The sequence below is a fragment of the Cricetulus griseus genome, chromosome 7, assembly GCF_003668045.3.
Source record: "Cricetulus griseus strain 17A/GY chromosome 7, alternate assembly CriGri-PICRH-1.0, whole genome shotgun sequence".
Taxonomy (NCBI): domain Eukaryota; kingdom Metazoa; phylum Chordata; class Mammalia; order Rodentia; family Cricetidae; genus Cricetulus; species Cricetulus griseus.
This window is the reverse complement of record NC_048600.1, coordinates 96,157,175-96,184,184: the sequence shown is the minus strand read 5'-3', so window position 1 is coordinate 96,184,184 and position 27,010 is coordinate 96,157,175. Positions and strand designations below refer to the sequence as shown.

At 41.0% G+C, this 27,010-nt stretch overlaps 2 protein-coding genes across 2 annotated transcripts in view; one reads left to right on the top strand and one right to left on the bottom strand.

The window, feature by feature from the left end:
• Nucleotides 1-8,911: 8,911 nt before the first annotated feature.
• Znf830 (zinc finger protein 830) lies at nt 8,912-11,226 on the bottom strand. Its single transcript, XM_027426496.2, has one exon. It carries the CDS (start codon nt 11,186-11,188, stop codon nt 10,079-10,081), a length of 1,110 nt encoding a protein of 369 aa, XP_027282297.1. The 5' UTR covers nt 11,189-11,226; the 3' UTR covers nt 8,912-10,078.
• A 74-nt stretch (nt 11,227-11,300) lies between these two features.
• Cct6b (chaperonin containing TCP1 subunit 6B) overlaps nt 11,301-27,010 on the top strand; it is a 36,060-nt gene continuing 20,350 nt past the window's right edge. The window contains exons 1-5 of the mRNA XM_027426497.2: nt 11,301-11,486; nt 13,251-13,314; nt 14,948-15,082; nt 21,060-21,233; nt 21,948-22,051. Coding sequence (XP_027282298.1) covers nt 11,350-11,486; nt 13,251-13,314; nt 14,948-15,082; nt 21,060-21,233; nt 21,948-22,051 — 614 coding nt within the window. The 5' untranslated portion in view covers nt 11,301-11,349. The remainder of the gene's footprint in view (nt 11,487-13,250; nt 13,315-14,947; nt 15,083-21,059; nt 21,234-21,947; nt 22,052-27,010) is intronic.

Below are 27,010 nucleotides of genomic sequence, written 5' to 3'. Positions count from 1 at the left end.
TTTCATAGGGATTTTTCATACATCCTTAGTTTTTTTGGTTAATCCACTCAATATTCGCCTCTCTGTTACCACTCCATCATGGTTTAGGTAGAGGGCAGAAATATTAAAGGTTTACCTTAATTTTTATGGCAAAGTTTCTCAACTCACTGTTTCTTTTAGACTGGCAGGTCAGTGAACCCTTGGTAGCCACTTGTCTCTGCCCCTCTGCCACTCCCCACAAGATGACAGATGTATGCACCACTGTGACCAGCTTTTACATGGCTTTGAACTCAGGTCCTGGTGCTTGCAGTGAGCTCTTTGCCCACAGAGCCATCTATTCAGCTCTATTTCAGAATTTTGAGACAGGATCCCACTATGTAGCCTAAGCTGGCCTGGAACTTGTGATCTTCCAGCCTTGGCCCCCCCAAGAACTAAGGTTATAGGAACATACCAGAATAAAGGCCCAGCATTCTACTCTGTGTGTGTTCATTCACAGATGCATTCATGTATATGCTGGGGTACATGGGTATCCATGCATGTGGAAGCCAGAGAACAATCTCAGGTGTGCTTCCTCAGGTGCTCTCCCTCACTGTTTTTTGTTGTTTGGTTTTTTGGTTTTGTTTTGGGTTTTCTTATTTTAGATTTAGCCTCTCACTGACCTAGAACTCAACATGGAGGCTAGGCTACTGGCTGTCAAGGTCAACTCTAGGATTACTTGGCTTGATTGCTTGCGTGTGTGTGTGTGGGGGGGGGTAGTAGAGGGGCTTCCGGGGCTTCTGGTCTTCATACTTGGAAGGCAAGCATTTATTGACTGAGTTATTTCCCAAACCTTCTCCTTTAATTTGTTCTTAGATTTTTCATCAGTTTTATGATAGATTTAGTTCATTTTTTTGTACCTTAAAATTTAATTCAAAGGGATGATGAAATAAGAATAAAAATACCTTCCAGGATTATGGTGAATATGGCAAATAAAACAACTAATGTTAATTTGTAAACCGTTGATTGCAGCTACTTCAGTAAATGTTCATTTTCTTCCATCCCCAAACCTGGATACATTTCTATCACTGCAGTGTCTCTAATCATCCCATCAGTCAGGCACTCAAGTGCTTATTGAATGCCTACTGTATGTCAGACAAAATTCTCGGACCTGGAATCCAGCAAAGATCTTTGCCCTCTTGGAGTTAGCAGGTTAGTGTGGGCAACAAAAAATAAGTAAAATATGTAGACTGTAAGATATTAATGGTGTCATGGAGAGAAGGAGGCAGGATCAGAGGTGTGGGGCAGTGGAAGTCGGGTTTCAGTTTTTAATAGATGTCAAGAAGGTCTCATCTACCAAGTGACAGCTAAAATAAGACTTAAAGGAATGGAAGTGTCACTTGCAGATCTAAGATAGAGCATCAAGGATCTGCCAAGAGAGCAGCAAGGAGAGCTCCATGGCTAGAGTAGCCCAAGAGTGAGAAGAGCAGCAGATGAAGCCTGCAAGCAGATACACCCTGTGGGGCCTTGTATGACATTGTAAAAAGACTGTCTTTTATTCCAGTCGAGATGGGGAGCTAATGGATTGTACTGTGCAAGAACGAGACATGATCTGACTCAGGTTTTAACAAGATACCTGTCACTTGGGCTGCTCTGTAGAGAAGGTGGCCAACAGTAATTATCTATGTGAAAAAGGAGGGCAGCTTTACTAGCAAAAGTGAAAGAGGGAGAGGTAACAGGTGCTCATGGCCCCCTAGAGGATCTGTGCATGGCCTCAGGCATCCTTAAATCTCCTGATATTTTAATATGAATGTTTTTGTGTGAACACATTTTGGAGAGTAGGACTGTGGTCAAAGTCTTAAGGCAATTCTCTGAGCCAAATCAGGAGACTTAGTAATGAATAATCAGGATATCCCAGTTTGTTCTGCCTACCCAGAAGCCCACAGTTGGCTCCATTCCTCAGACCCTAGTTACAAATCCTCCAGGGTATTGATCTTATTTGTTCCTGTTTCAGAGCTAACACCCCTTCCCTTTAATATGACCATCCCTATCTTCCAGATGAAGCTTATCAAGATTATTAATTAAAGAGAAACGGTAGAAAGACAGCTCAGAAGTTAAGAGCTCTTGCTGTACAGGACCTGAGTTCAATACTTAGCACACACAAAGCAGCCCATAAATGCCAGTATTTCCATCTGCAGGGGGCCACACCCTCTTCTTTCCTCTGCAAACTCTTGCACTCATGTGCATATACACACAAAAATAAAAAATGAGGGCTGGAAAGATGGCTTAGTGGTTTAAGAACACTGGCTGTTCTTCCAGAGGTTCTGAGTTCAAATCCCAGCAACCACATGGTAGCTCACAACCATCTGTAATGATATCTGGTGCCCTCTTCTGGCCTGCAGGCAGAACACTATACATAATAAATAATCTTTAAAAAATAGATTGCTTAAAAAAATAAAAAATAAGATTTTATTATTGTTTTGTTTTTTGAGACAGGGTTTCTCTGTGTAGCCCTGACTGTCCTGGGACTTGCTCATGTTGGCCTGCAGAGATCCACCTGTGTCTGCTTCCAAGATTAAAGGCATGTGCTACCACTGCCTGGCTGAAAACAAGATCTTAAAAAAAAATAAAGAGAGAGAGAGAGAGAATTAAACAAACAAAGGACCCACAGGAAGATGTATAGACTGTGTTCTATGCTGCTCACTTAGAAGCCATGGACAATGCTAGAGTGAGCACTTCACATTGTCCCAGAGAGGGCAGACACTTGGGAAGTTGGTTTCATCTTCCCATTAAAAAGTGGATTCCCTTTTTAATAAGTTCTGTTCTATGAATCACATAAATTTCAGCAGCAATATCTGATCTTACAGTGTGGTTTGCTTAATGTCATGCAATTAAAGGAAGTTTTAAAGAAATATGGTAGAGGTGTTTGCCAGGAAAAGTATTTGGAAGTGAGCAGCAGCCTGCAGGAATATATGGTAATTCCGCTCAGCCTTGTACTTCACTGTCAGCAGGTTGCAGAGTTTACTTATATTTTTGGTTGTGAGCCTAGCCTTTAATGGCTGATCCATCTCTCCAGCCCCAGAGTTTGCTTCTTAACCAGAAGGGTTTCATGGTCTCTTCTCTGAATGTCTTGTGTTACAGCTGCCAAGTTGAGCCAGAACTGAGTTGAAGTGTAGAGTTTGAGGGTCCAGTGCATGTCAGAGGGGTGGGGGTTCTGAGACGCAGGCAAGAAGCCCCGGGTCTCACCCGCACAGAATTCTATTCAATGTGCTTCTTGTCTTCCCTGAACTCCTTGTTGGGTTTTGTAATATGAGGTTCCAGTAGATACATCTCTCTAGGAATCAAGTGAATACTTTTCAAAGCAGTATTTACTTTACAAAGGGGTCAACCTCCTTGGGAATATATTAGTCCCTTTTCTTGCTGTGACCAAATATGGAAGGGACTTAAGGGGAGGAGGATTCATTTGGTTCACAGTGTAAGAGGATACAGTCCAGTATGTTGGGGAAGGTGATTTGGCTCACAGTGTAAGAGGATACAGTCCAGTATGTTGGGGAAGGTGATTTGGCTCACAGTGTAAGAGGATACAGTCCAGTATGTTGGGGAAGGTGTGGCAGAATTCAGGAGCATGCCCTGGACTCCACATCCAGGCAGACCTGGAAGCAGACAACAGGAATGCTGGTGCTCAGCTGGCTTCCTTTCTCCCCCTTTTATTTATTCCATGGGATGGTACTACCCTCATTCAGAATGGGTTCTCCCTCCTCAGCTAAACCTCTCTGGAAATGCCCTTCAAAGACACACCCAGAGGAGCAGCTAGGTGGCTTAGTGGGTAAAAGTCACTTGCTGCATATGCCTGATAACTTGAGTTGAATCACCAGAACCTATAGTGGAAGGAGAAAGTACTCCCACAGGTTATCCTCTGACCTCCACACATGCTGTAGCTAGCATTCATGTACCTGTACTCACATATACAGTGTACAGACAAAATAAGAATTAAAATTAATATTAAACACACAAGGACTGCAGAAATGGCTCAATGGCTAAGAACATTGGCTGCTCTTCAGAGGTCCAGAGTTCAATTCCCAGCAACCACATGGTGGTCCTCTTCTGGCCTGCAAGCGTACATGAAGATAATGAACTCATTTACATAAAACGCATAAATCTTTAAAAAAAGGGAACACCTTTTGCTGGTTGAGTAAGAATGTCCTCATAGACATAGATTTGAATGTTTGAAAGGATTAGGTGTGGTCTTATGGAGGGAGTGGGTCACTAGAGGTGGGCCTTCAGATTTCAAAAGCCCAGCGTGGCTTTCTTCCTGCTGCCTGTGGGTCCAAATGTAGAACTCTCAGCTACTTCTGTACCATGTCTGCCTGTATGCTACCTTGCTTCCCACCATGATAATAATGAACTAAACCTCTGAAACTGTAAGCAAGCCCCAATTAAATTATTTCCTTTATGAGAGTTGCTATGATCATGGTGGCTTTTCACAGCAACAGAACAATGACTAAGACACAACCAGAGGTATTTTTCCTAGGTGATTCCAAATTCCAAATGAAGATTAATCATTGCAGGAAGAAAACTTAGATTCCGTATCCTCCACCGAACTCAGTGCTGGTTTATAGGTGGTGCTGGTGAATTGGTGATAGTTTTTCCACCTTTGGTCTGGTAGCTAGAAGAGATTAAAGCTAGATACTTTCTGCCATTCCTTTTTAGGGTTTTGTTTTTTGAGACAGGGTTTCTCTATAGCTTTGAAGCCTGTCCTGGCACTTGCTCTGTAGCCCAGGCTGGCCTGGAACTCACAGATATCCGCCTGTCTCTGCCTCCCGAGTGCTGGGATCAAAGGCATGCATCACCATCACCCGGGCAAAAGGAGTGTTTTGTTTGAGACAGGGTCTCACTATATAGCCCTCCCTGGCACAAGACTGGTTATGTGGACCAGGCTAGTCTCAAATTCAGAGACCTGCCTGCCTCTGCCTCTTGAGTGTTGAGATTAAAGGCATGCACCACTGTGCCTGGCCACTTGTAGTTTTCTTGAAGGGCTACTTTTTAATTTTTATTATTATTATTTTTTTGAGACAGGGTTTCACTGTGTAGCCCTGGCTGTCCTGGAACTCTCTGTAGACCAGGCTGACCCCAAACTCAGAGATTCTCCTGCCTCTGCCCTCCAAGTGCTAGGGGCTACTTTTTAGTTAACTTTGTGAACAGGTATTATGTGTCACTCTGTCAACAAGGCATTGGCTGGTACTAGATCCATACTATCAAACACAGCCCCTTCATCACAATGTGTTGACATGTCTTTGAATTTCCTGTAAATGTGATAGCTGACAGAAAAGGAATACTCAGTGATGGTTATTATATTATTAAGTCCTTCTCATATACTGGACAATGTGTTGAGGCAGGTTCCATTATCATTCTTCAGTTTGGCAGGTTTCTCTATTGTGTTAATCACTGGTTTCTGCCATTGCAGAACTGTCTGAAGTTCTTTATAGTGCTGTTCTCACATCCCCAGTGGAGAGCCAATGACTAGCAATCTCCTAGGCCAGGCTGGGCAGTAGAACCATGCTTTAAGGATGGGCCTGTTTGGGTCAAGTGAGATAGCCTTTTGTCTGTCCATAGCTTAGTGTTGATGTCTGATGTTGCAGATGCCACCTAGGTGTCCCCTAGCAAAGCATCCTCTGGAACTCTCTTCCAGAGCTCCCACTGAGAGTCAGGAGGCTCTAGTCCAGCAGACCCTGGGACTGAAGTGTTAGGCAGGTAGGTAAGCTAGAAGAAGCAGAAAGCCACCATTTTGTTAAGATATCAACCTACAAATGGAAACCTAATTCTCAAGAACTTAACCAACAGTGGCATTTACTGGCCGGTGGTAAGGTGTGATCAGGACTTTGGCTCTACATCTCTTCAATGCTCTTAGCTCTGCCCTGGCTGTAGGTTGAAGTCCTAGCTTTAAAAAAAAAAAAAAAAAAAAAAAAAAAGTCAAGGTTGGTATAAACTTGGAGCCTTCAGTAAGTTCCATGAGCTGGGCTGAAGGAAATACAAATAGAAAACACAAGGCAGACACAGTAAAGTCTACAAGAAAAAAAAAATTCAGTGTTTCATGACTTTTGTTCCTGTTGAAACCCAAACTTATTCCTGGCATCACAGACATTTAGTCTGAAAAAGACTAATGTCAATCCAACCATCAGACCCACTGATAAACTCAATTTTCTGCATATCTGCCAAGTTGCTGGCCAACTGGTACTTCTGACAGAATTTTATTTATTTATTTATTTATTTTTGTGGGGGACAGGGTTTTTCTGTGTATCCTGGCAAGAAAATGTATTTTTCATTAAGATTTTCTATTCTGTATTTAGAATGAGCTCATAGATTCTCAGTACATTCTTGTGAGGACTATGTGTTTTCATTTGACACTTAAATAAACTGAAGTTTAGACAGGTGACTTAGCTAAGATCTTTAACCACTTAAAGGTGGTGAAGGCTGCAGATACAGCTCAGTGATGGAATTCTTGCCTAGCATGCCTAAGGCCCTGGGTTTAAATCCCCAGTACTGCAAAATAAATAAATATAGTGGGGCAGGAGCTTGAACTGGGCTTTCTGTTGCTAACTGCTTTGCTTTATTACTCCATATTAATCTGGTGTTTGTTGTTATTAAAGGTTTTAGGTCTGAATTTTATATTATTTTTCATGCAAGTACCAGAAAAGCAGCTATTCAATCATGAGTGAAATACAGGTGAAGCATTTCATAACTGTAAGGCACTGGACAAATGTTTATTTGAAGGCCAGTAGTATTGGCATTTTTTTCTTTCAAATTAGGGAGGACTGGACTGTTAAATGAAACGAAGACAATATCTTTTTATCCTTTACAATAATTCTTATTGTGATGATGGCCGAGTTAGGAGCCTCTCTAAAAAGAGATGGGACTAGAAGGAATCCTTGGGATTAATTCTGTCGGGGAACATTGAAGTTGAGCATCAGACCTCTGACTCAGCTCAGGGCATTAAGGACCTTTGCAGTTAATGGAGTTGCTCACTCCCATCACTGTTCCATTGGTCTCAAATTCAACAAGGACTCACTGAGCACTGGTTATGATCAGGGGTCCTTCTCTCCTGTTCTTAATAAGAACCACTGAGATCAGAGTTTGATGCTCTTGGTCCTCTTAAAAGTTAGTGGTAGTTCATGTTCATCAATACACTACATTCCTTGTGCCTTTTATTTTTTTTAAAGATTTATTTATTTATTATGTATACAACATTCTGCTTCCATGTATATCTACACATCAGAAGAGGGCACCAGATCTCACAAGGGATGGTTGTGAGCCACCATGTGGTTGCTGGGAATTGAACTCAGGACCTCTGGAAGAGCAGTCGGTGCTCCCAACCTCTGAGTCATCTCCCCAGTCCTCCTTGTGCCTTTTAAAAGAATCAAATATTCAAGAATAAAATGTTAACTGAGGGGCCTGGATGGCTGAGTGGTTAAGAGCACTTGCTGCTCTTCCAAAGGATACTGACTGCTCTCCTAAAGGATCTATGTTGGGTGGCCTACAGCTGTTTCTTTGCTCTCTGTGGGCATGGGCATGCATGCACGTGCGCGCACACAGACAGACAGACAGGACACACACAACTAAAAGCCAATCTTATTCTTTATATCTTGATATTCAATGATAAACTACCTTATTACACCTAACCTCCACTGATGCCAAGAATGAAACTTTTACTCCTACTTCATTTTTTTTCACCTACATAACTTTTTGATCTGTGCTGTCCTTTAAGGAAGCCATTAGTTGCCAATGACTATTGGGCACTTAAAATGTATATGCTGTTAAATACACTTAAGATTTCAAAAATGTATGCAAAGTATTGAGAACTGAAATTTAATACTTTGGATATAGCAGTGTAAATAAAAACATCGAAACTTCACCTGTTTCTTTTTAAAATGGCTTCTAGATTTAATAGTTTGTACTTTATTTTTGTGCTTTAGTTTTTTGAGATCGTGCCTTCCTATCAAATGTATGGCCTCATAATGACAGGAATCCTCCTGCCTCAGCCTTCCCTAGTGCCAGGTCTACAGATATGACCCACAAGCCCAGCTCTGTATTTCTAATGAAGGTGCTCCTGTGGATCATCACTCACCTTCCAACCCACCTTTGTACTTTGTTGCATGCTCAAACAACTGAAATTTCTGGATGGGGAGAATACACCTGAGGCAGGTCCACACTTTGTGGTTATCAAACTGAAATGCCTATCACTAGTCAGTAGGCAAAGGATTCAGACTTTGTGTCACAGGCAGGATTATTACTAATGTGTGGCACATACCACATACCATCAGACAGTGTCTTCTTGGTACTCACACCTAAAAGAAAAGCCTTTGACATCCCATCCTTATCCCCTCTATATTTTTTCTTTTACTTCTAGTCACTAAAATGTTAGCTCTTCCTGAGAAATTCTGTTACTTTCCCTCCACTTAGTCCATAACTAATCAGTCTTATTCACTTAACTTTTGAAGTAGTTTCTACATAATTTCCCAGTTTTTTTGTTCTGTGCTCCTTCTATACCATATACTACAACTAGAGTAACACCTAATCATCACACAGTCCTTCTGCTTAAAAACAAAATATCCTCCATTTATTTCCACATTGCCTCTGGGAACAATTCTTTAGAATGAAAGGCTTCCCCCCGCCTACTTACTTTAGACGTGGTAGTTCAGGCTGTTCCCAAACTTTAGCCATCTCCCTCAACTTCCCAAAAGCTGAGGGTGTCAGGTGTTGAGTCACCACATCCAGTTTTCAAGGCTTTTCAGACCTTTTTCTTGGTGTTTCCCCTATAAAGTCTGAACTAGAATGGGTTAATATATGTAAAGTACTTAGAATCCTGTCTGGCTTATGCTTACAACAGTATGCATTAGCTAATATTATTAAATTTGAACAGTATGCATTAGCTAATATTATTAAATTTGAACACACTGTATGTTAAACATTGCTATTTATTTTCCTTTTTGAACACCTCATTCTCCAAAGAGAGGAGTGCTTTAAACTATCAACAGCTAGTAAGGCAATTGTCATTTCATTGCTTTCCTAGCAATGTAAACATCTTCCTTCAATTGAAAGGACCTGTAAACACAAGTCTAATTTAACACACACACACACACACACACACCAAAAAAAAAAAAAAAAAAAAAAGTCAAATTTCAGACTCAATGGGGTAGGGGTAGAAAGAAAAGGTAGTATTTCCTTCACTCAAAAACTAGCTCAGTTGTGGTAGCTGTACCTCGCATTCCCACAGTCCTGAATAGAGTGCCTAGCACCACTGCTGGGCAGGGAGTACAGTATATTTATAGAACTTTAGAGAAAAATAAATCCTGAAAAAAATATATGAATAGGTTTGGACTTAGGGCTCTGCAACTTGAGCATATATTAGAATAACCTGGGAACATTCAGGAATACTGTCATGTGGACCCCATTTAGATTTATGGAATCTAAGGCTAGGATTCAGCACGACAGCTTCATTCATAGGTGATTTGACAGTTCAGGCACAATCAAAAGTTTCACAGGTGATACTGACCTACACTTGACAACCATTGGTCTTGTTAAAAGAAGTGTTGGCTTAAGGAGGTTGGGCATTTGTGTCATGTTTGTCTCAGTGATTTCATCTCATGAAGTATGTTTTTGAAACAGAGTACTCATTCACTGCTTTACAAAAAAATATATGTGTTTATGAATAGCCTTTTAAAAACAACCTCCCAAAAGCCCCAATCCCTGGAGTTTAAGGCGTGAAAATATACATGTACATCGAAGTCATATAAACTTGTCTTTTTGGTCAGGCTTCTGGATTTATAAGTTTCAAAAGAGTGACTTATCTAAATATATATTTAGCTATGTAAAATATTTACAATTTAAGATTTTACAACTGAAAATCAACTGTAAACACGAAAAAGTTGGCAAATTTGCGGTTATAATTTCAAAAATATCAAAAACAGTTTTACCTCAAACATTTTCTAATAAATAGCACCGAAGTACCTTCCCCGAAGTATTACTTCTCAGTGGCTTATTTTATCTCAACAACTCAGGGTACCCAAGGACACAACACTTTTTACGGGGCAGCAGAGACTGATTGAAAGCTTGGATCTTCAAAACCTTACAGCAAAGCCCCTTTCACCCGCCAATCCTGCGACAGTAAATCCTGCAATTCTCCCTCATCATCACTGTCCACATTCTCTTCTTCCTTTTTCTGTAATTCTTTTATGGTCAGAACCTCTTTAAGTTTGTTTTTTATTTCATCCTGGCGATTCCGCAGCTTTTCCACCCGACGGTAACACTCTATCTGCTCATCAATCTCTCCAATCTGCCGGTCCAATCGTCCCTCCTCATCCTCTTCAGCAACTATAGCTTCGGAAATAGTGTTGACTTGCCTCATGGCCTTTTGAAACTCGTCCCACTCTTTGTCCATCTGATCTTTTGGGGCGTCAACCTTCCGGACCTTTGCGTCTACCTCAGGGTCGTCGAAGAACCCTTCTGGTAATGCTTCGGCGGTGTTCTCCCTCCTTTCCACCACTTTTTCGTGTATTTCTGCTTTCTCAATTGACCCTGAATGAGGAACTAAGGGGGCCTTGGGAGGATTTGTATTAAAGGGATCATTTGGCAGCACATTGCTAGTGGTCTCTCTCGAAGAGGCAAGCGAGTGTTCGTTGTCTTTGCCCTGTGCATCTGGAAGATGCTTGCTGCTGTCCCTTCTCCCGTCTCCACCTCCCTCTTCTTCCTCCTCCTCTTCCTCATCTTCATAATCAGGGAGTAAACCGAGTCCAGGTTTACTGGAGGTTGCCTTAGCTGCCTCCTTTCCCGATTTCTCAAAGTTGGCAGACGAGGTGGAGGGCTGTACCTGAGGTCCCACGGAGGCCTTGGCTTTCTTGGCGTCTTGGTTCTCCACATCCGTGGCTCTCCTCTTGATGGGCTGAGGCGCTGCGCCGGCCGAAGGGCCCTGGGTTGCTCCCTTGGTGCCTTTCAGCTCGGCTACTCTTTCCCGGTGCTGCTTTCCCAGAACATGGGTCTGCCACAGGAGCTCGCTCTTGACCGGAGTGTTACAAAGTGCGCAGCTCAGCTGCCCCAGACGGTTGTACTTGGCGAACGGGGATTCTATCCTCTTCCGGTTGGTGCTCAGGCGCTGCTTCTCCCTCATCAACCGCCTCAGTTCTTCCTGATTCACCACCCGCTTCCCCGCCGGAGTCCCAGCAGAAGCGGAGGATGCCATCTTTGCGCCAGGGGTTCAGGCGATTCTGGCTTCCGTCCGGGCGAGGCGTGATAGCGTCACTTCCTGTCACGGGGCCGTTGGGCCGATTGGCCGAAGCTTAGGACTGTGGGTGTGGCGCCAGAGTTCTGAGTCCCGGGGTTGCGGGGCTGAACCGTTGAACCATGGCTGCGATCAAAGTCGCCAATCCTGCGGCTGAGGTGACGCGCAGCCAGGCGGCCTTGGCTGTGAACATATGCGCCGCCCGAGGGCTGCAGGATGTGCTGCGGCCCAGCTTGGGTCCTAAGGGCGCGCTAAAAATGTGAGAGGCCGCTAGGGTGTGTGGGCTGTCGCGGCGCCCTCTGAGGCTGGTGATGTTCAGTGAAGACCTGCGAGCAGAGCTGCAGCACTTAGACTCCGGTTTTCCTCCCTCTCGCATTCCGCTCCCAGAAAGCCTGTTTGCCGAGGAGAAAAGGCCCCACCAGTAGAAGTTGTGACACCCCCTTTTCACTAGGGTTCATAAACAGCCTATTCATACCGTGGGTCACTTGGAAACGTTATGTCTTGAACGCTTCTGGAGCTCCCTCCACCCCTCTCCTGTTGGGGATGAACTTAACCTTGTGCGCGCGCTCCGCGGACGTTGCACTTGCAGCCCCACTTTAGGATTGTTTTGACTTAGCAGTATGTTGTACTGGTTTTGGAGCTAGGCATGCATAGGTTCAAATTCAAGTTCCATCTTCTTCCATCTGTTAGTACTTAGTCACATTATTGCCACTCTCTGACTCTAGAGTTCTTTATATTTATTCATCCACTTGGACATACGTTTATTTAGCACCATTGTTTGTTTTACACAGTAAGAAAAGAGTAGGGAGAACAAAAAGTGACACCCGGAGAGGAATGAACAAACTAACATTAATAGTAAACGAGGCCACTTAACAGTAGATGCTAGGAAAACAGATGAGATAGTTTCTTTTCTTTAAAAGCTTGATTTAATTTGTGTATGCACCTGTGTTTATCTGCATCAGGTGTATGCAGAGGCCAACATAGGTCAGAGGGTGTCAGATCCCCCGAACTTGAGTTATAGGCAGCTTGGAGCCATCTGATATTGGTGTTGGAAACTTATACAAGAACAATAAGGGCTTTTAACTGCCAAGCCATCTCTCCAGCCCTTGAGATAGCATCTGTTCTTAAGGTGACATGGTAGTGACAGATGTGTCAGTTGTATATAGATGCAAACGACTTTTACAGAGGAAAGGGTCCAATAACCGGTGGCTGAAGGAAAAGCCTCTTACATAACAGGTGCTGTTTGGTCAGAGTTGTAGAAGAATGAGTTGAGCAGTTGGTGAGGGGAATAAAGGCCACCCAGTGGTGTAAATCCATCAGAAACAAACATTATAATGCATTAAGGGGGGACTGAAAGACCTTCTGTGGGAATGATGGTGGATGGAACAGAAGAGTTGGGGAAAGGCTAAGTATGTTACTGTTAAATTATTTTGACTTTTACCTTGAAGATGGTGATGAACATAAAATCATTGAAGGATTATTGATCAGGAAACTGAGTCACATTGCCTTTTAGAAAAATATAGTGCAAAGGGTTGATTAAAATTTGGTGATAAGATGGCTGTCTAAACAGTCTAAAAATGATAAAATTGGAGAGAAGAGGAAAAGATTCAATGGTATTTTGAATTGTGGAATTGACAGAATTTGGTCCATTTAATAAATGCAAGAGATGAGGCAACTAAATTCAGTGACTGAATTATGACACCAAAATAAAAGCCTACAGGAAATTTGCAGATTTGTGCTTTGTTTTATACTTTTTATTAGCCAATGTTTATAACCCATCAGCTACTCTCTAAGTTCATAAATGCTCCATTTGTAATGAAATCACTATAAGGTCATCTGGGAGAAATAATTCTATGAGATGAAAGTGGCATTCATTACTACAGTATCACCCTATTCAATGTAGAGTTTCCAAGCCCAATCATTTGTGTGTAGAACAGTGGACAGCAAGAATTGACAGTGTTTTTTGTTTTTTTTTTTTGACTCTCGACTTATGGAGTAATAAGTACCATTGTTCTTTGAACAGGCTTGTTTCTGGGGCAGGTGACATCAAACTCACAAAAGACGGCAATGTTCTGCTTCATGAGATGGTGAGCTAATGCTCCTCTTCATTTTCTTTTCTGAGACAGGATCTGCCTGTGTAACCCTGGCTGGCCACATACTCCTGCCTCAGCCCCTGGGTGTTGGATTCTGACATTTGATATAATGCCCAGCTGCTGCTGATTTTAATAAACCTTGTAAACCTCAATAAAAAACATGGCACATCAGTTGGGAATGCAGGTCAGTGGTAGGGCACTCCCCTAGCACATGCAAGATTCTAGGTTCAACACTGGGGGGGGGTGATAAGGTATGCTTTGTATTATCATGTACAAGCTTATCTAAAGGTATTTTTTTGTGGGCTGGAGAGATGGCTCAGTAGTTAAGAGCACTGGCTGTTCTTCAATAGGACTCAGCTTCAATTCTCAGAACCCACATGGCAGCTCACAACTGTACCTCCAGTTTTAGGGATCCAACATTCTCATACAAGCATACGTTCAGGTAAAACACAAATGCACATAAAATGAAAGAAAAAAATATCTTAGCCACGATTGGTGGTGTGCACCTTTAATTCCAGCACTCAGGAGGCAGAGGTAGGTGGATCTCTGAGTTTAAGGCCAGCCTGGTCTATAGAGTGAATTCCAGGACCGCCAGGGACACACAGAGAAACCTTGTTTTGAAAAAAATTTTTAAGTATTTTTTTCAGTGATAGAGATTGAGCATTGGACCCTCATATGCTAGGTGAGTGCTCTTTACAACTAAGGGATAGCTTCAACCTTACAATTTGTATTTTTAAAGATTTATTGATTTGTTAACTTTTATGTGTATGAGTGTCTATCTGTATGAGTGTGTGCCACATGTATGCTGGTGCCTGCAGAGGCTATAAAAGGGTGTCAGACACCCTGGAGCTGGACTTAAGACAATTGTACGACACCTGCTATGGGTGGCGAGTGCCAAACTCCACTTCTCTGGAAGAATAGAATATGCTTTTAGTGGCTGAGGTAACCCTCTAACCACACAATGCTTTGTTGTTGTTGTTGTTGTTGTTGTTTGAGATAGGATTTTTCTGGGTAGCCTTGGCTAGTCTGGAGCTCAATTTGTAGATCAGGCTGGCTTTAAACTCCCAGAGATCCATCTGGCTCTGTTTCCCGAGTTCTGGGATTAAAGGTTTGCACCACTACTGTCTAGCACCACAATTTGTATTTTATAAGATAAGGCTACTAGCTAAAAACTACACTCTTGAGATAGGGTTGTTGGATTAAATATCAACAAAATGAATTTTGGCTATTTTCAAATGTTTATAGATTCTAATATTTTAGGGACACTTACAAATTAATAATATCTTTTTTGGAGCACTTCATTATAGTCTTTGTAATCATGGAAAAAGAAAAAGTCCTTTGCCATTTTCATAAATGTATTTATCTTTGAGATTGAGGGCTTAATCTTTTCTTGGAAATGTCATTGCATTTTGAGGCAAAGACTTGCATGAAATGTTCAAACCTCATTAATTTTCAACTTTAAAATTTTGGATTTGACATTTACTAAATATTGATAATGTAAAACTTGTAAATTTGCAGAATGAAGTTTGTTTCTTAATTTTACTATTGACCCTTGAGTTATCTTGGGTTTAGTGGCCTTCTTTATCACACTCCATGTCTTTTTAAATCTGGTGTTTACCTTTTCCAGCAAATTCAGCACCCAACAGCTTCCATCATAGCGAAAGTGGCGGCAGCACAGGACCACATCACAGGAGATGGCACCACCTCAAATGTCCTGATCATTGGGGAATTGCTCAAGCAAGCTGATCTTTACATTTCTGAGGTATTACAATTTCACACTATCTCAAAGAAAGTTTTGTTTTTAAGTTTAATTTTATAGAATAAGAACTAATTGCAGCTGGGTGGTAGTGGTGCATGCTTTTAATCCCAGCACCTGGGGATACAGAGGCAGGCGATTTCTGTGAGTTCAAGGCCAGCTTGGTCTAAAGAGGGAGTTCCAGGACAGGCTCCAAAGCTACAGAGAAACTCTGTCTCAAACAAACAAACAAACAAACAAACAAACAAAAAATAAAAACAAAAAACAAACTAATTGCAATTAAGATAATCTTAAGCAGTTGTAAGTGGTAACTGATTTTTATTTTGTGCCAAAGTAATGGCTTTTATTGCATATTAAAACCATTTAATATAAAACACTAAAAGATGTATAGAAAGATTAAAAAAAAGGAAAACCTGGGGCTGGAGAGATGGCTTAGCGGTTAAGAACACTGACTGTTCTTCCAGAGGTCCTGAGTTCAATTCCTGGCAACCACATGGTGGCTCAACAACCACCTTGAATGAGATCTGGTGCCCTCTGCTGGCATGCAGGCAGAAGACTGTATACATAATAAATAAATAAAATTATTTATTATGTATACAGAAGGCTGTATACATAATAAATAAATAAAATCTTTAAAAAAGGAAAGAAAAATACAAAATTTAAAAAGGAAAACCTCCATGTATCCATGAATCATGTTTTCAAAAGAAAATGTAACTAATAAACATTGAAACAAAATTATGTTCCTTTAAAATTAACTGGGGCAAAAATTACTGAAGGCTTTTCACCTTGTGACTGTGTTTACTTTTCTAGTCCCTCTATCCTTTATAAACCATCTAGCTAGACTCATCTATTCATTAGCCTATGAAGTCATCATTTATATTTCTATGTCTGTGCCTTTGTTCAATTGTATTCTTTTCTCAACATTGCATATATCCTTTCTGTAAGTATTTGAGTATTCCCTCCTATTCAGAGACTATCTTGGCAAAGCATAACCTGGTCAAAGAGGAGATTCTGGGTTCTTTGTGTTCCATTTAGTGTTGGGAATTATCCGTTCACTGTCTGTAACTTATCTCAGTTAGAATGATTTGGGCTTAAACAGTGGAAACTTGACTAATACCCTCTTAACTATGCAGAAATCATCATCTCACACAAGAGAACAGTGAGGGATAAGGTAGGGTCTGTGGCTGTTAAATTTAAATGTTCAGCCAGTCATCAAGTACCCAGGTTGTTTTGGTCTCTAAGCTCTTGTGCGTATAATAAAGCTTCATTCTATGGTAGATCTTGAAGATCAAGAGCATCAGAGGAAGTCAGTGCTACTTATTTCCCTTGGTAAGACTCAGCAGGAGAGGTCAAGATAAAGACATTTCTTCAGCTATAGCATATGAATCCTTCCTTGGGCCAACCCTTAGTCTTATGCCCATCTTAAACTGATAACCATTGTCAGGGGAGTTGATAGATTAATCTAGATCCCACTGCTTGAGCTAGGATTAATGTCCCCCTGAAGCACAGGTGAAAGACGGACACCTCCCAAAAACTAGGGTTGGGTGAGGAAGAAAGGAGAGTGTCAATGGTGAGATGTTGGCAGATCCGTAGTGTATATCTGGACATTAATAATTGGGGTATGGACTATGATAGAAATACCAGGGATGCATAAGATACTAAATTAGCCTGAAATTGTCAGGAAACATCCAGGTAAGGAGCTTGAACACAGAGCCTTCATGATGGAATGTAAGGTGTATGGTGTTCCAGGCCGAAGCTCCACCCTCAAATTGGTACAGAACTATAAGTACTTGGTGCTACTGGAGTTTAAGGGTGTGTGTGTGAGAGTGAAGAGGTTGGGAAAGAAAGTGGGAGACAATCTCAGAGGGTGAGGAGCACTAGGGTCAAGAAGCATATGCTTTCCCTCTGTAGTGAACAGGCCAAATAGTAACGTATTAATGACCGCTGTGCACAGATTGGCATTTTAAATATTTGGGGACAATTTTATGGCGTCCATAATCAGAGGCTTCCTAATAGTCCAGATGAGTGATTATGAGGACCTAGATTGAGGACATTTTTATAAATGATAATAGCACAGGTTGGATTAGAGTATCTGGTCTTACAGATTTAAATCTTGGCTCCATTTCTGAACTAGCTTGCTGATGTAAGACAAATTACATTATCTGTGTAGAGCAGTAATAGTGCCCACTTTATACTGTTGTTGAGAGGATCATATTAGATAATTCACATAGAGCTCTTAGAATTATGCCCAGTACAAATGCTCAGTGTCACTTTTTAAGTATCATAGGAGTAACGCAAAGAAATGAAGTGAATGAACCGTGGTTTATGCCTTTCATGTGGTTCATGCTTTCACAATGTTTGTGTATTATTTTGCAAAATAAACAATACTGGAGAGAGGAAAGGTGGCTTAGTGGGTAAAGTGTTTGCTGTTCCAGTGAATCCTCAGACCCTTGTCAAGCTGGACATGGCAGCACCTGGCTATGACCCTAGTGCTCCTATGGGAGATGAGACAAAGACAGGAGAATACCCTGAAACTCATGGGCCAGCAAGCCTGAAAAGTGTGACACTGAAGAGACCCTGCCTCAAGCAAGGTGGAAGGCAAGGACCAGCACCTAAGGTTCCAAAGTTGCCCTCTGACCCTTCGCACTCATGCTGTGGCATGTACATTCACCAACATCCATACCCCATACATAAAAGATAGAAATTATTCATTAATACACAAAAAGAGAATAAACAATGCTGCTATTTCTTTTGATGACTATTTCAAAGACCTAGGACTTTTCTCATCCTAGACAGTTGCTCTACCCCTGCACTATCCTTGGTCTCAACAGTATTAAAAAACCTTTTAATTTTGTGAGCCAGACATGGTGGCACGTGTCTGTGATTCTAGGACCAAGAGGCTGAGGCAGGGAGATTGAAAGTTTGAGGGCAGCCTGGGTTCAGGATGAGACACTGTCTCAGAAAAATTGATTTTGATCAGAATTTCAGACCCACAGAAAAGCTGCAAGGGTATTGCAAAGAATCACCATAGTGATTTTATCCAAGTTTCTACAAGCATTATTGTACCTCTGCTATGTTTTCTGTGTGACATGTGATTAATATTAGGTATCTGAACATTATCTGAATCGGTGAAAGTAAGTTGCAAATGTGTCTTTTTCTTTTCTTTGTTTTTGTTGTTCTTTTGTTTGTTTGTTTTTGTTTTGAGATAGGTTTCACTGTGTAGCTCAGTCTGATTTCAAACTTGTGTAGATGGGACCGATTTCTAACTCACCACCTTCTTGCCCCAACCTCCCAAGTGTTGGGGTTACAGCCATGTACTCTAAGCATTTAGTGTATAAGTTTTAGAATCACTGAATTCTCATATATAGTCACAATATATGTATATAAAGCAGGAAATTAATCTTAAATCAACAGCTCCTAGAGAATACTATTATCCAGTCTGCAGATTTCTTTCAAATCGTAAGAGTCATAAGAATGTATTTCACAGAAAAAGGAAACTCTAGGATAATGCATTGATTTAGTTGTCATGCCCCTTTAGTCTCCTTTAAGCTGAAATAATTCCTGAAGTGCCTTTTATAGTTCATGGCATTGCTACTTTAAAAAAAATTACCCTTATGAGGCCTTACCCTCTCCAAGGAACAGATGGGAGGTGGGGGGGGGTGGGAGCGGGAGGAGAGGAAGGAGGGAGAACTGGGATTGGAATGTAAAAAATAAATTAATAAAAAAAGAAGAAAGAATGAGGCCCCCAGAGAGTTTAGTAGAACACCCAAGAAAGTAGGGAAGAGAACTAGGAGTTGAAGGCCAACCTGGGCTATGCAGTGATTCAAGACCAATGAACCTATACAGGGAAACCCTGTCTGAAATAAAACAGAGGAAGAGTAAAGAATGAAAAAAAGTTACCCTTATAAGTTGTATGTGGAGGTCAGATATCAATCTGTGAGAGTCAGTTCTTTCCTTTATTGTGTGGGTCCCGGGAGCAAACTCAGGTTGTCTGTCTTGGTGGCAAGCGCCTTATCTGAGCCATCTTTCTGGCCTGGGATTGCTACTTAAAAATATTTTAGATTTATTTGTTTTATTTTATGTATGTGCATGTTTTGCCTTCATGTATGTATGTCAACCACATATGTGCCTGGTGCCCTTGGAAATCAGAAGAGGATATTATATCCCTTAGAACTGGAATTATGGATGATTGTGAGCCACCATGTGGGCTCTGGGAACTGAATCCAGGTTGTCTGTAAGAGCTCTTAACTCCTGAGACATCTCTCCAATCCAATTCATTGCTACTTTTTTTCAACAATGCAGCTCTTTATTGCAGAAAATATTTCAGGGAAGAAAAGGTTGTCATGGCCAGTATGGATGGCCGAGACATTGGTGGCAGGGACAGGCTCCAGGACATCTTTCTCTTGGATAGGCATGGCACTCAAGTGCTGCTTCAAAATCTTCAGGCATCGTTGCTCGGGGGACCATGTATGATATCGCTCAGCATGGATATTCTACCATTCCTCCTGAAAATGGCTCTCCTGTTTCGAAACCAATCCTGCACATTGGCTTCCGGCACACCCTTCCATCTTGCTAGATCCTTCCTTGCTCGCAAGCTGGGGTAGCGAGACCCCTGGAAAAGATGTTCCAGATCCTGCAGCTAAGACAGGGTGAATCTGGTGCGGCGCTGGACAGGCCTCCTGCCTGTTCACAGCCCACAGACTCCTGCTGCCCTCAGGCATCGCAGCCTCTTGCTGAGGCTGTTGTTGATCACAGCCACCATGGCCGCCTTCTCCTTGGATACCCTTGGTCACGGGGCCAGAGCTCCTATTGCCCGCTTGTCCTCCTCCCATTTCTTCTCTGTTTTCTCCCTCCTCTGCCACTGTTGCGGCTTCCTGAGCAAGACCGAGCTGAGCAGGCTCTTTTTGAGCACACTTGCCCTGAGCAAGGTTGACCAGAGCAAGTTCGCCCTGATCAAGCTCACCCTGAGCAAGCTTGCTCTCTCCCATTGCTACATTTTTTTGAGACACGGTCTCTCTTCATGGCTCTGGCTGTCCCAGAACTCACTATGTAGACCAAGCTAAGCTGGCCTTGAACTCACCAACCTTTGCCTCCCAAGTCCTGGGACTAAAGGCATGGGCCATCACATCTGGCTGACATTACTACTTTCAAGTTGCATAGGCCATTATTATGTAGAAAGCGCTTCACTAGGTATTGCCCATTTCCTCATGATTAGGCTCAGGTTGTTAATTTTTGACAATACTACAACAGAAGTTCTGTGGTGTTCTGAATGTATTCTGTTGGGGGCATGAGATGACTACTGTGACGCTCTTTTCTCAAAGTCAGTGTAGCTCTTTCCCTCTACACTGAAAGGAATATTTTGTGTGTAGATGTAGTTGCAACTTTTGAAAAAACACTTTGACTATTATGCTGAGCGTTGTGACACACACCTTTTATCTCAGCATTGGGAAAACTGAGTCAGGAAGATTGTGAATTTGAAGCCAGGCATAACTATGCATGCATCAAGGCTCAATTTCCAAATGAGTGAATTAATTTATAGTTGTTGGGTTTTTTTTTTTTTTTTTGTGCTTGCAGCTGTTCTGTAGGCTTAAGATTGTTTCAGGGGCTGGAGTGATGGCTCAGTGGCTAAGAGCACTTGTTACTCTTGCAGAGGACCTGGGTTTGGTTCCCAGCACCCTCATGGTAACTCAAAACCATCTGTGACTGTAGTTTCAGGGGGCCCAATTCCCTCTTCTGACATCTATAGGTACAGGCATGTGTATGGTGCATATAAATACATGCAGACAAAACACTCATATAGGGTTAAAAAGATTGTGTCTGGGAAATACGAAGCCTGAGAAATAATTTATGAATGATATATACTTACATTAGTACCATCACTGTGGGTCACATTATTTTTAACATACTTATTACTAAGAGAGTATAGCTAACTTTTACTTTGCATATTTTCTGTGTAATTTATATATTTATGTTGCTACACCAGGGCCTGCACCCTAGAATCATAGCTGAAGGATTTGATGCTGCAAAGACGAAAGCACTTGAAGTTTTGGACAATATTAAAGTAGAAAAGGAGATGAAGAGAGAAATCCTCTTAGATGTGGCTAGAACATCCCTGCGAACGAAAGTTCATGCTGAACTGGCTGATGTGTTAACAGAGGTATTTGACCCTACTGTTATCTAGCAAGGATAGCCAGACATGCAGTGATATTCTTCTTTTCTTCTATAAGACAACCAAATATTGCACATGACTTTTTCAGAAATATAAAGGCAAGCATTTAAAATTCAATTGATTACAACAGTTTTTAAATTTTTCCCAAGGTGCTTACATGACTTGATAGTTGGGAGGGCTGACTTCCTGTGGCTTATCTCTCATGTAAGCTCTTGGACAGAATATTCAGTAAAACCTAGATTCCTTATTTGATTATATCAGGTGACACATGAGCAGGCTGTTTTGGCAGTTGCCTTGTAGTTAGGGTTGCTGCTTTAACGAGGCAAGATTGACCTGATATATCCGATTCTCATGTTAATTTGATTTATTTCTAAAAGTAAACTATATGCAATGCAAAGACCAAACTTGCCTGGGCAGTTCTGGAAGACTTTGTATCTGGTAGCTAACATTTGATTATATTGTCCTTTCTCAGCTTTGCTGTTTCTCAAAATCAGAAGAATTCGCAATAACCTTGCCTTGTGAAACAGAATGTTCTACTATTAATATGCTTTAAGAAACACAAGTGTGCCAAGTGTGGCACTTGGTGGCTATGCTTTTGGCTTTGAAGCTTGAAGCCCTTTCCCTAGTTAGTTTGGTGATAGGTCACTTGGAGCAGGACTTTCTTTTAGTCTGGGTAATATCCCTCATATGCTTCTCTTTTAGGCTGTGGTGGACTCTGTCCTGGCTATTAGAAGACCAGGTCTCCCTATTGATCTCTTCATGGTGGAAATCGTGGAGATGAGGCACAAGTCAGAAACGGACACACAGTAAATTGCATAAAATTTATAATACCCCCCCCCCTGTGTGTGTGTGTGTGTGTGTGTGTGTGTGTGTGTAGAGGTTAAATGGTGACTTGAAGATGATCTCCCTCAGCACTTCGTGAACTCCAGGGACCAAATTCAGGTTGTCAGGTTTGTTACCTTCTGAGCCGTCTCTCTGGCCACACTTTGGCAATACATAAGTTCTGAAATATTTGGCTTTCTTCAAGTGTTCTTTCATTAATTTCACTAGTTTTACTCAATGTCAATGTATTCATTTCACATATGAGTTAGTTACAGAGAGCCTGTCACTTTCAGGTGCTGCAATGAGGAGTAAGCCAAACATACTTTTCTCAAGAAGCTCACATTTCTAATCAAACTAGAGGGTGAAACACAATCATGTGTAATTTTTTAGCATTCAGAATAAAAACATTCTGATTAGAAACTGAACTACAAAGCTTAGAGGCCTCTAATGAAACAGGGGAGCTAGCCATGTCAAAAAAGAGCATTCTAAGCAGAGAAAATAATTGAAAATATCCAGAAGTAGAAATGGGCTTGGAGTGATCCAGGGTGCCTGCAGCACAGGTAAGAGGAGACAGCAGTAAGGGATGAGGCGAGGGCTATGAGGGTCCATGATGACTATGGATTTAGTTTTTTAGAATATTCAACCCATATATATATGGGCAGAGATCTCTCATGTACCTCTGACTTTTATCTTTATCAGTTTTCAATATAATTCAGCTATATACTTCCCCATATTCTCCTTCTTCCTCTTTTTTCTTTTATCTTTTTGTATATCTACAGAAGTTATTTGTTGTTAGGAAATGTTGGCCTAAAAATGAGGGTTTTTTTGCATGCTTTCCTATGGCTATGTAGTTGGTCTCACTGGCAGACAGACTGGCCGAGGCTTGCTGGAAAATGTAATTAATCCATTTAAAAAATTGTCTTTCTTTCTTTCTTTCTTTTTCTTTTTCTTTTTTTTTTTGTTTTTTGTTTTGTTTTTCGAGACAGGGTTTCTCTGTGTAGCTTTGGAGCATATCCTGGCACTCGCTCTGGAGACCAGGCTGGCCTTGGCCTTGAATTCACAGAGATCCGCCTGCTGGGATTAAAGACGGTCGCCACCAACACCCGGCCCATTTAAAAAAATTTCTAATTTCTATTTTCAGCATGTGTCTTAATTTCAAAATGTATAGGAGAATTTAGTTATTGATGCTAGTTTAATTACATAACAGTAGGGGACATATTCTATAAGATTTCACTACTTTGAAATTGGTTGCAATTTGCTTTAAGGCTTAAGTATAGAGTCAATTATGGTTTGTTTTTTTCAAGGGGCAGAGTCTTACACTTACTGCCCAGGCTGGCCTTGAGCTCACAGTAATCCTCTTGCCTCAGCCTCATGAGTCCTAGGATTACAGATGTCAGCTATCATGCTTGAGTTGAGAGAATTTATTTTTAATGTTTTATGTACTTGAAAAGAAGGTATGCTGTAGTTGTGAGGTACAGTTTTTTATCAAGGGATCAATTTTGTTAATGCTGTTGTTCAGACCTTCAGTATTCATATTGATATTCTGACTTTATTTTGTCAATTACTGAGAATTGTTGATATCTTTGAATATTATAGCAATGTCATCATAGATTTGTTTATATTCTCTTTTAGTTTTGAATGCTTTAATATATGTTAAATGCATATTAAACAAACATATACATATACAGGCATATATAATACATATATGTTTTATTTTGAGACAAGGTCTCTCTATGTAGCCTTGGGTGGCCTGGAACTCACTATGTAGACTGGTCTGGCCTCAAACACACAGAGATCTACCTGCTTCCTGAATGCTAAGATTAAAGACCTATGCCACCATGCCTGGCTATTTTATATATTTTGAGACTGTCTTGGCCTGGAGATGACTCTGAGCACAGAACCTTGACCAATATCTTCAAGAATCTGAGTTCTATCCTCAGCAAAGAAAAACAAAAAAAAACCCAAACTGTCTTATTAGGTGCATATAGGATTTGCTGTTGTTTTTGTTCTTTGACAAAGTCTTGCTAAGTACCCCAGACTAGCCTTTAATTTAGGATTCTCCTACCTGAGCCTCCTAAGTGCTGAGATTACATGTTTATGTCACAATGCCCAACTTTAGGTGTGACCAGCTTTTAATATAGTATATGTTCCTCACACAATGAACTTTTTGTATCAATATAAAGAGGCCAACTTTTCTCTAATAATGTCTTTTTATTCTAGTATTGAGGATTGAACCAGAGTCTTACACATGCTGTGTATATACTGAGTTATAACACCATTCCTCTTCTCTTATTTTTTATTATGAGATAGGGTCTTATTGATTTATGAGGGCTGGCCTTGAATCACTCAGTAGCTAAAGTAGATCTTGATTTCTGATCCCCCTGTCTCAGCCTCTCAAGTATCTGGGATTATAGACATGTGCCACAAAAGCTGGTTAGAAATATCTTAAAAGTAGAATTCATTTCACATTGATACAGTTTCTATACCAGTATTCTCTTTTTAAGTTTTTTTTTTGAGGGGGGCTCAAGACAGGGTTTATCTGTGTAGCCCTAGCTATCCAAGAACTCTGTAGACCAGGCTGACCTTGAACTCAGAGATCCGCCTTTCTCTGCCTCCCAGTGCTTTGATTAAAGGCCTGAGCCACCACTGCTCAACTATGAATATGTTTTTAAAAAATTTATTTTATGAGTGTTTTGTCTGCATACATGTATGTGCAACATGTGCATACCTGGGGCCTGTAGAGGTCAGAAGAGGGTGTCAAATCCTCTGGAACTGGAGCTAACAGGTTGTTGTTGTCCACCATGTGGGTGCCAGGAACTGAACCCTGGTCTTGTGCAAGAGCAGTGCATGCTCTTAACCACTGGACCATCTTTCCAGTTCTCACCAGATTTCTCTTAATTAGTATAAGCCTGTCATACTGTTTTTGTCTTACTTTCAATCTTGTCCTTATATTTGAGAAGATTGTTTTTTGTAAGTGACATATTGGGACAAGTAGAAATTCTTAATCAGATAGTCTTTATATCTTAATTGAAATAACTAATCTATTACACTTAACATTGTTATGAGGATGTTTGATTTCAAATATTCTATTTTTTTTACTTTCTATTTATTTCCCATTGTCCTATGTTTCTTTTAATCGACTTTTCATTTTATTGGTTTCATCATTATATTTTCCCCTCTACTAATTTGCAAATTTCACACCCCTACTATTTTTCGATTAGTAGAAATTATGTCATTATAGTAACTTATAGGAGTCTAGTCTTAATATGTTAATATCTTTTCTGGATAGTATCCCCATTTACTCCTTCCTGAAGCATGATATTGTTACTTTTTTTTAAAATCCCATTTGATACTACTGCTATTTCATACTGTGTTTGCAGAGATTTATCTTCATAATTCCAACTTGCTTTGATGTTTATGGCTTTTTACATCTCAGCTTCCACTTGAGATTGCAGCTTTCTCCCACTTATTTGCTGGAGATATTTTCCAGGGTCCCCAGTGGATGTCTAATAGTACAGCTAGTGTTCAACCTTCTTTCTCTCTGGCCCATCCCAGAATACTTGGAGCTCAATGCAGTCAGTTCAGCTTCTTCTTTTTCACCTTCTTTTCCTCTATGGATGACTCTACAAGTTCAGGAATTTCCTTAGTTAACATAACTTTGATGTGGCAGTGGGTCACTGAGACTAGAGAGGAAACCATGGATCCTGCCTCAGTCAAGGGCTCATTGTTGTATTTTCCTCTGCTTACTCTTCATCCTATAGATTTCCTCTACTCAAAGTTTGCTGGAGGCATACTGTCAAATGCTGATTTGCTTTCATTTTCACTTTTTGGTGTTTTTATTGTGCATAAAACTAGGCTTACAGTTATAGATGGTCTGACTTACAGTTCTTCAGCTTTACTATAGTGTGAAGGTGATACACATTCAGGAGAACCTGTACTTTGGATTTTAAATTTTGATTTTTTCCCCCAGAAATATATTATATGATACTTTCTTGTGATTCTGAAGCAGTGGCAGTGAGCCATAGCTCACAGCTAGCCATGCAATCACAAAATTTAACAGCCAATACTCTGCAATATCCAGCATTGCTAAATGACAATGGTAGGAAGGTTAGGTGGGTTAAATGCATTTGACATGATAGTTTCAACTTTTGATGGGTATTTTGGAATGTAACCATGTGATGGTTAATTTTGATGGGCAGTTTGATGGGATTTAGAACAGCCCAGGACACAAACCTCTGGGTATACCTGTGAGATTATTTCAAGAGATTTAACTGAGGAGAGAAGATCCATTCTATGTGTGGGTGACATGATCTGAGACCCTGGACTGAGTTCAGAATAGAGATCAGGATGAGAAATACATATTTGAAAAATACTGATACATGACACCTGCAAACATGGCTTTTAATGATACCAGAAAGCAGCCAGGTAGTGGTGGCACATGCCTTTAATCCCAGCACTTGAGAGTCAGAGGAGGGTGAATCTCTGAGTTTGAAGCCAGCCTGATTTACAAAAATAGATACCAGGAATGGGGTTGTAGAGATGGCTTCAGTGGTTAAGAGGACTGCTACCTTTCCAGGAGACCTGGGCTCAATTCTCAGCACCCCTTTGTAGCTCACAACTGTCTGTTTTAAACTCTAGTTTTAGGAGATCTAACACCCTCTTCTGGTTTCTGCTGTTATTGCATGTACATGGTGCACAGACACACATCCATACACATTAAAAACAAAAAACCATAACACCCCCAAAGATACCCATAGAAATGGAAGTGGTGATCCACCAAATTCAAATCCTTCTCCCAGCCATGATGTGAAGTTTCTGACTTGATCAGAGATGCAAAGGAAAAGAATCTGAAAGTAAAAGGACCAGTTCACATCCAGTACAACAGTAATCAGGTTCTGAGACATGGGATCGTTTCCAGATGAGAATCTATATCGACTGAATGA

Excerpts from the sequence above, each read along its gene's own strand:
- Znf830 (XM_027426496.2), bottom strand. The coding sequence starts at position 11,188 with ATGGCATCCTCCGCTTCTGCTGGGACTCCGGCGGGGAAGCGGGTGGTG.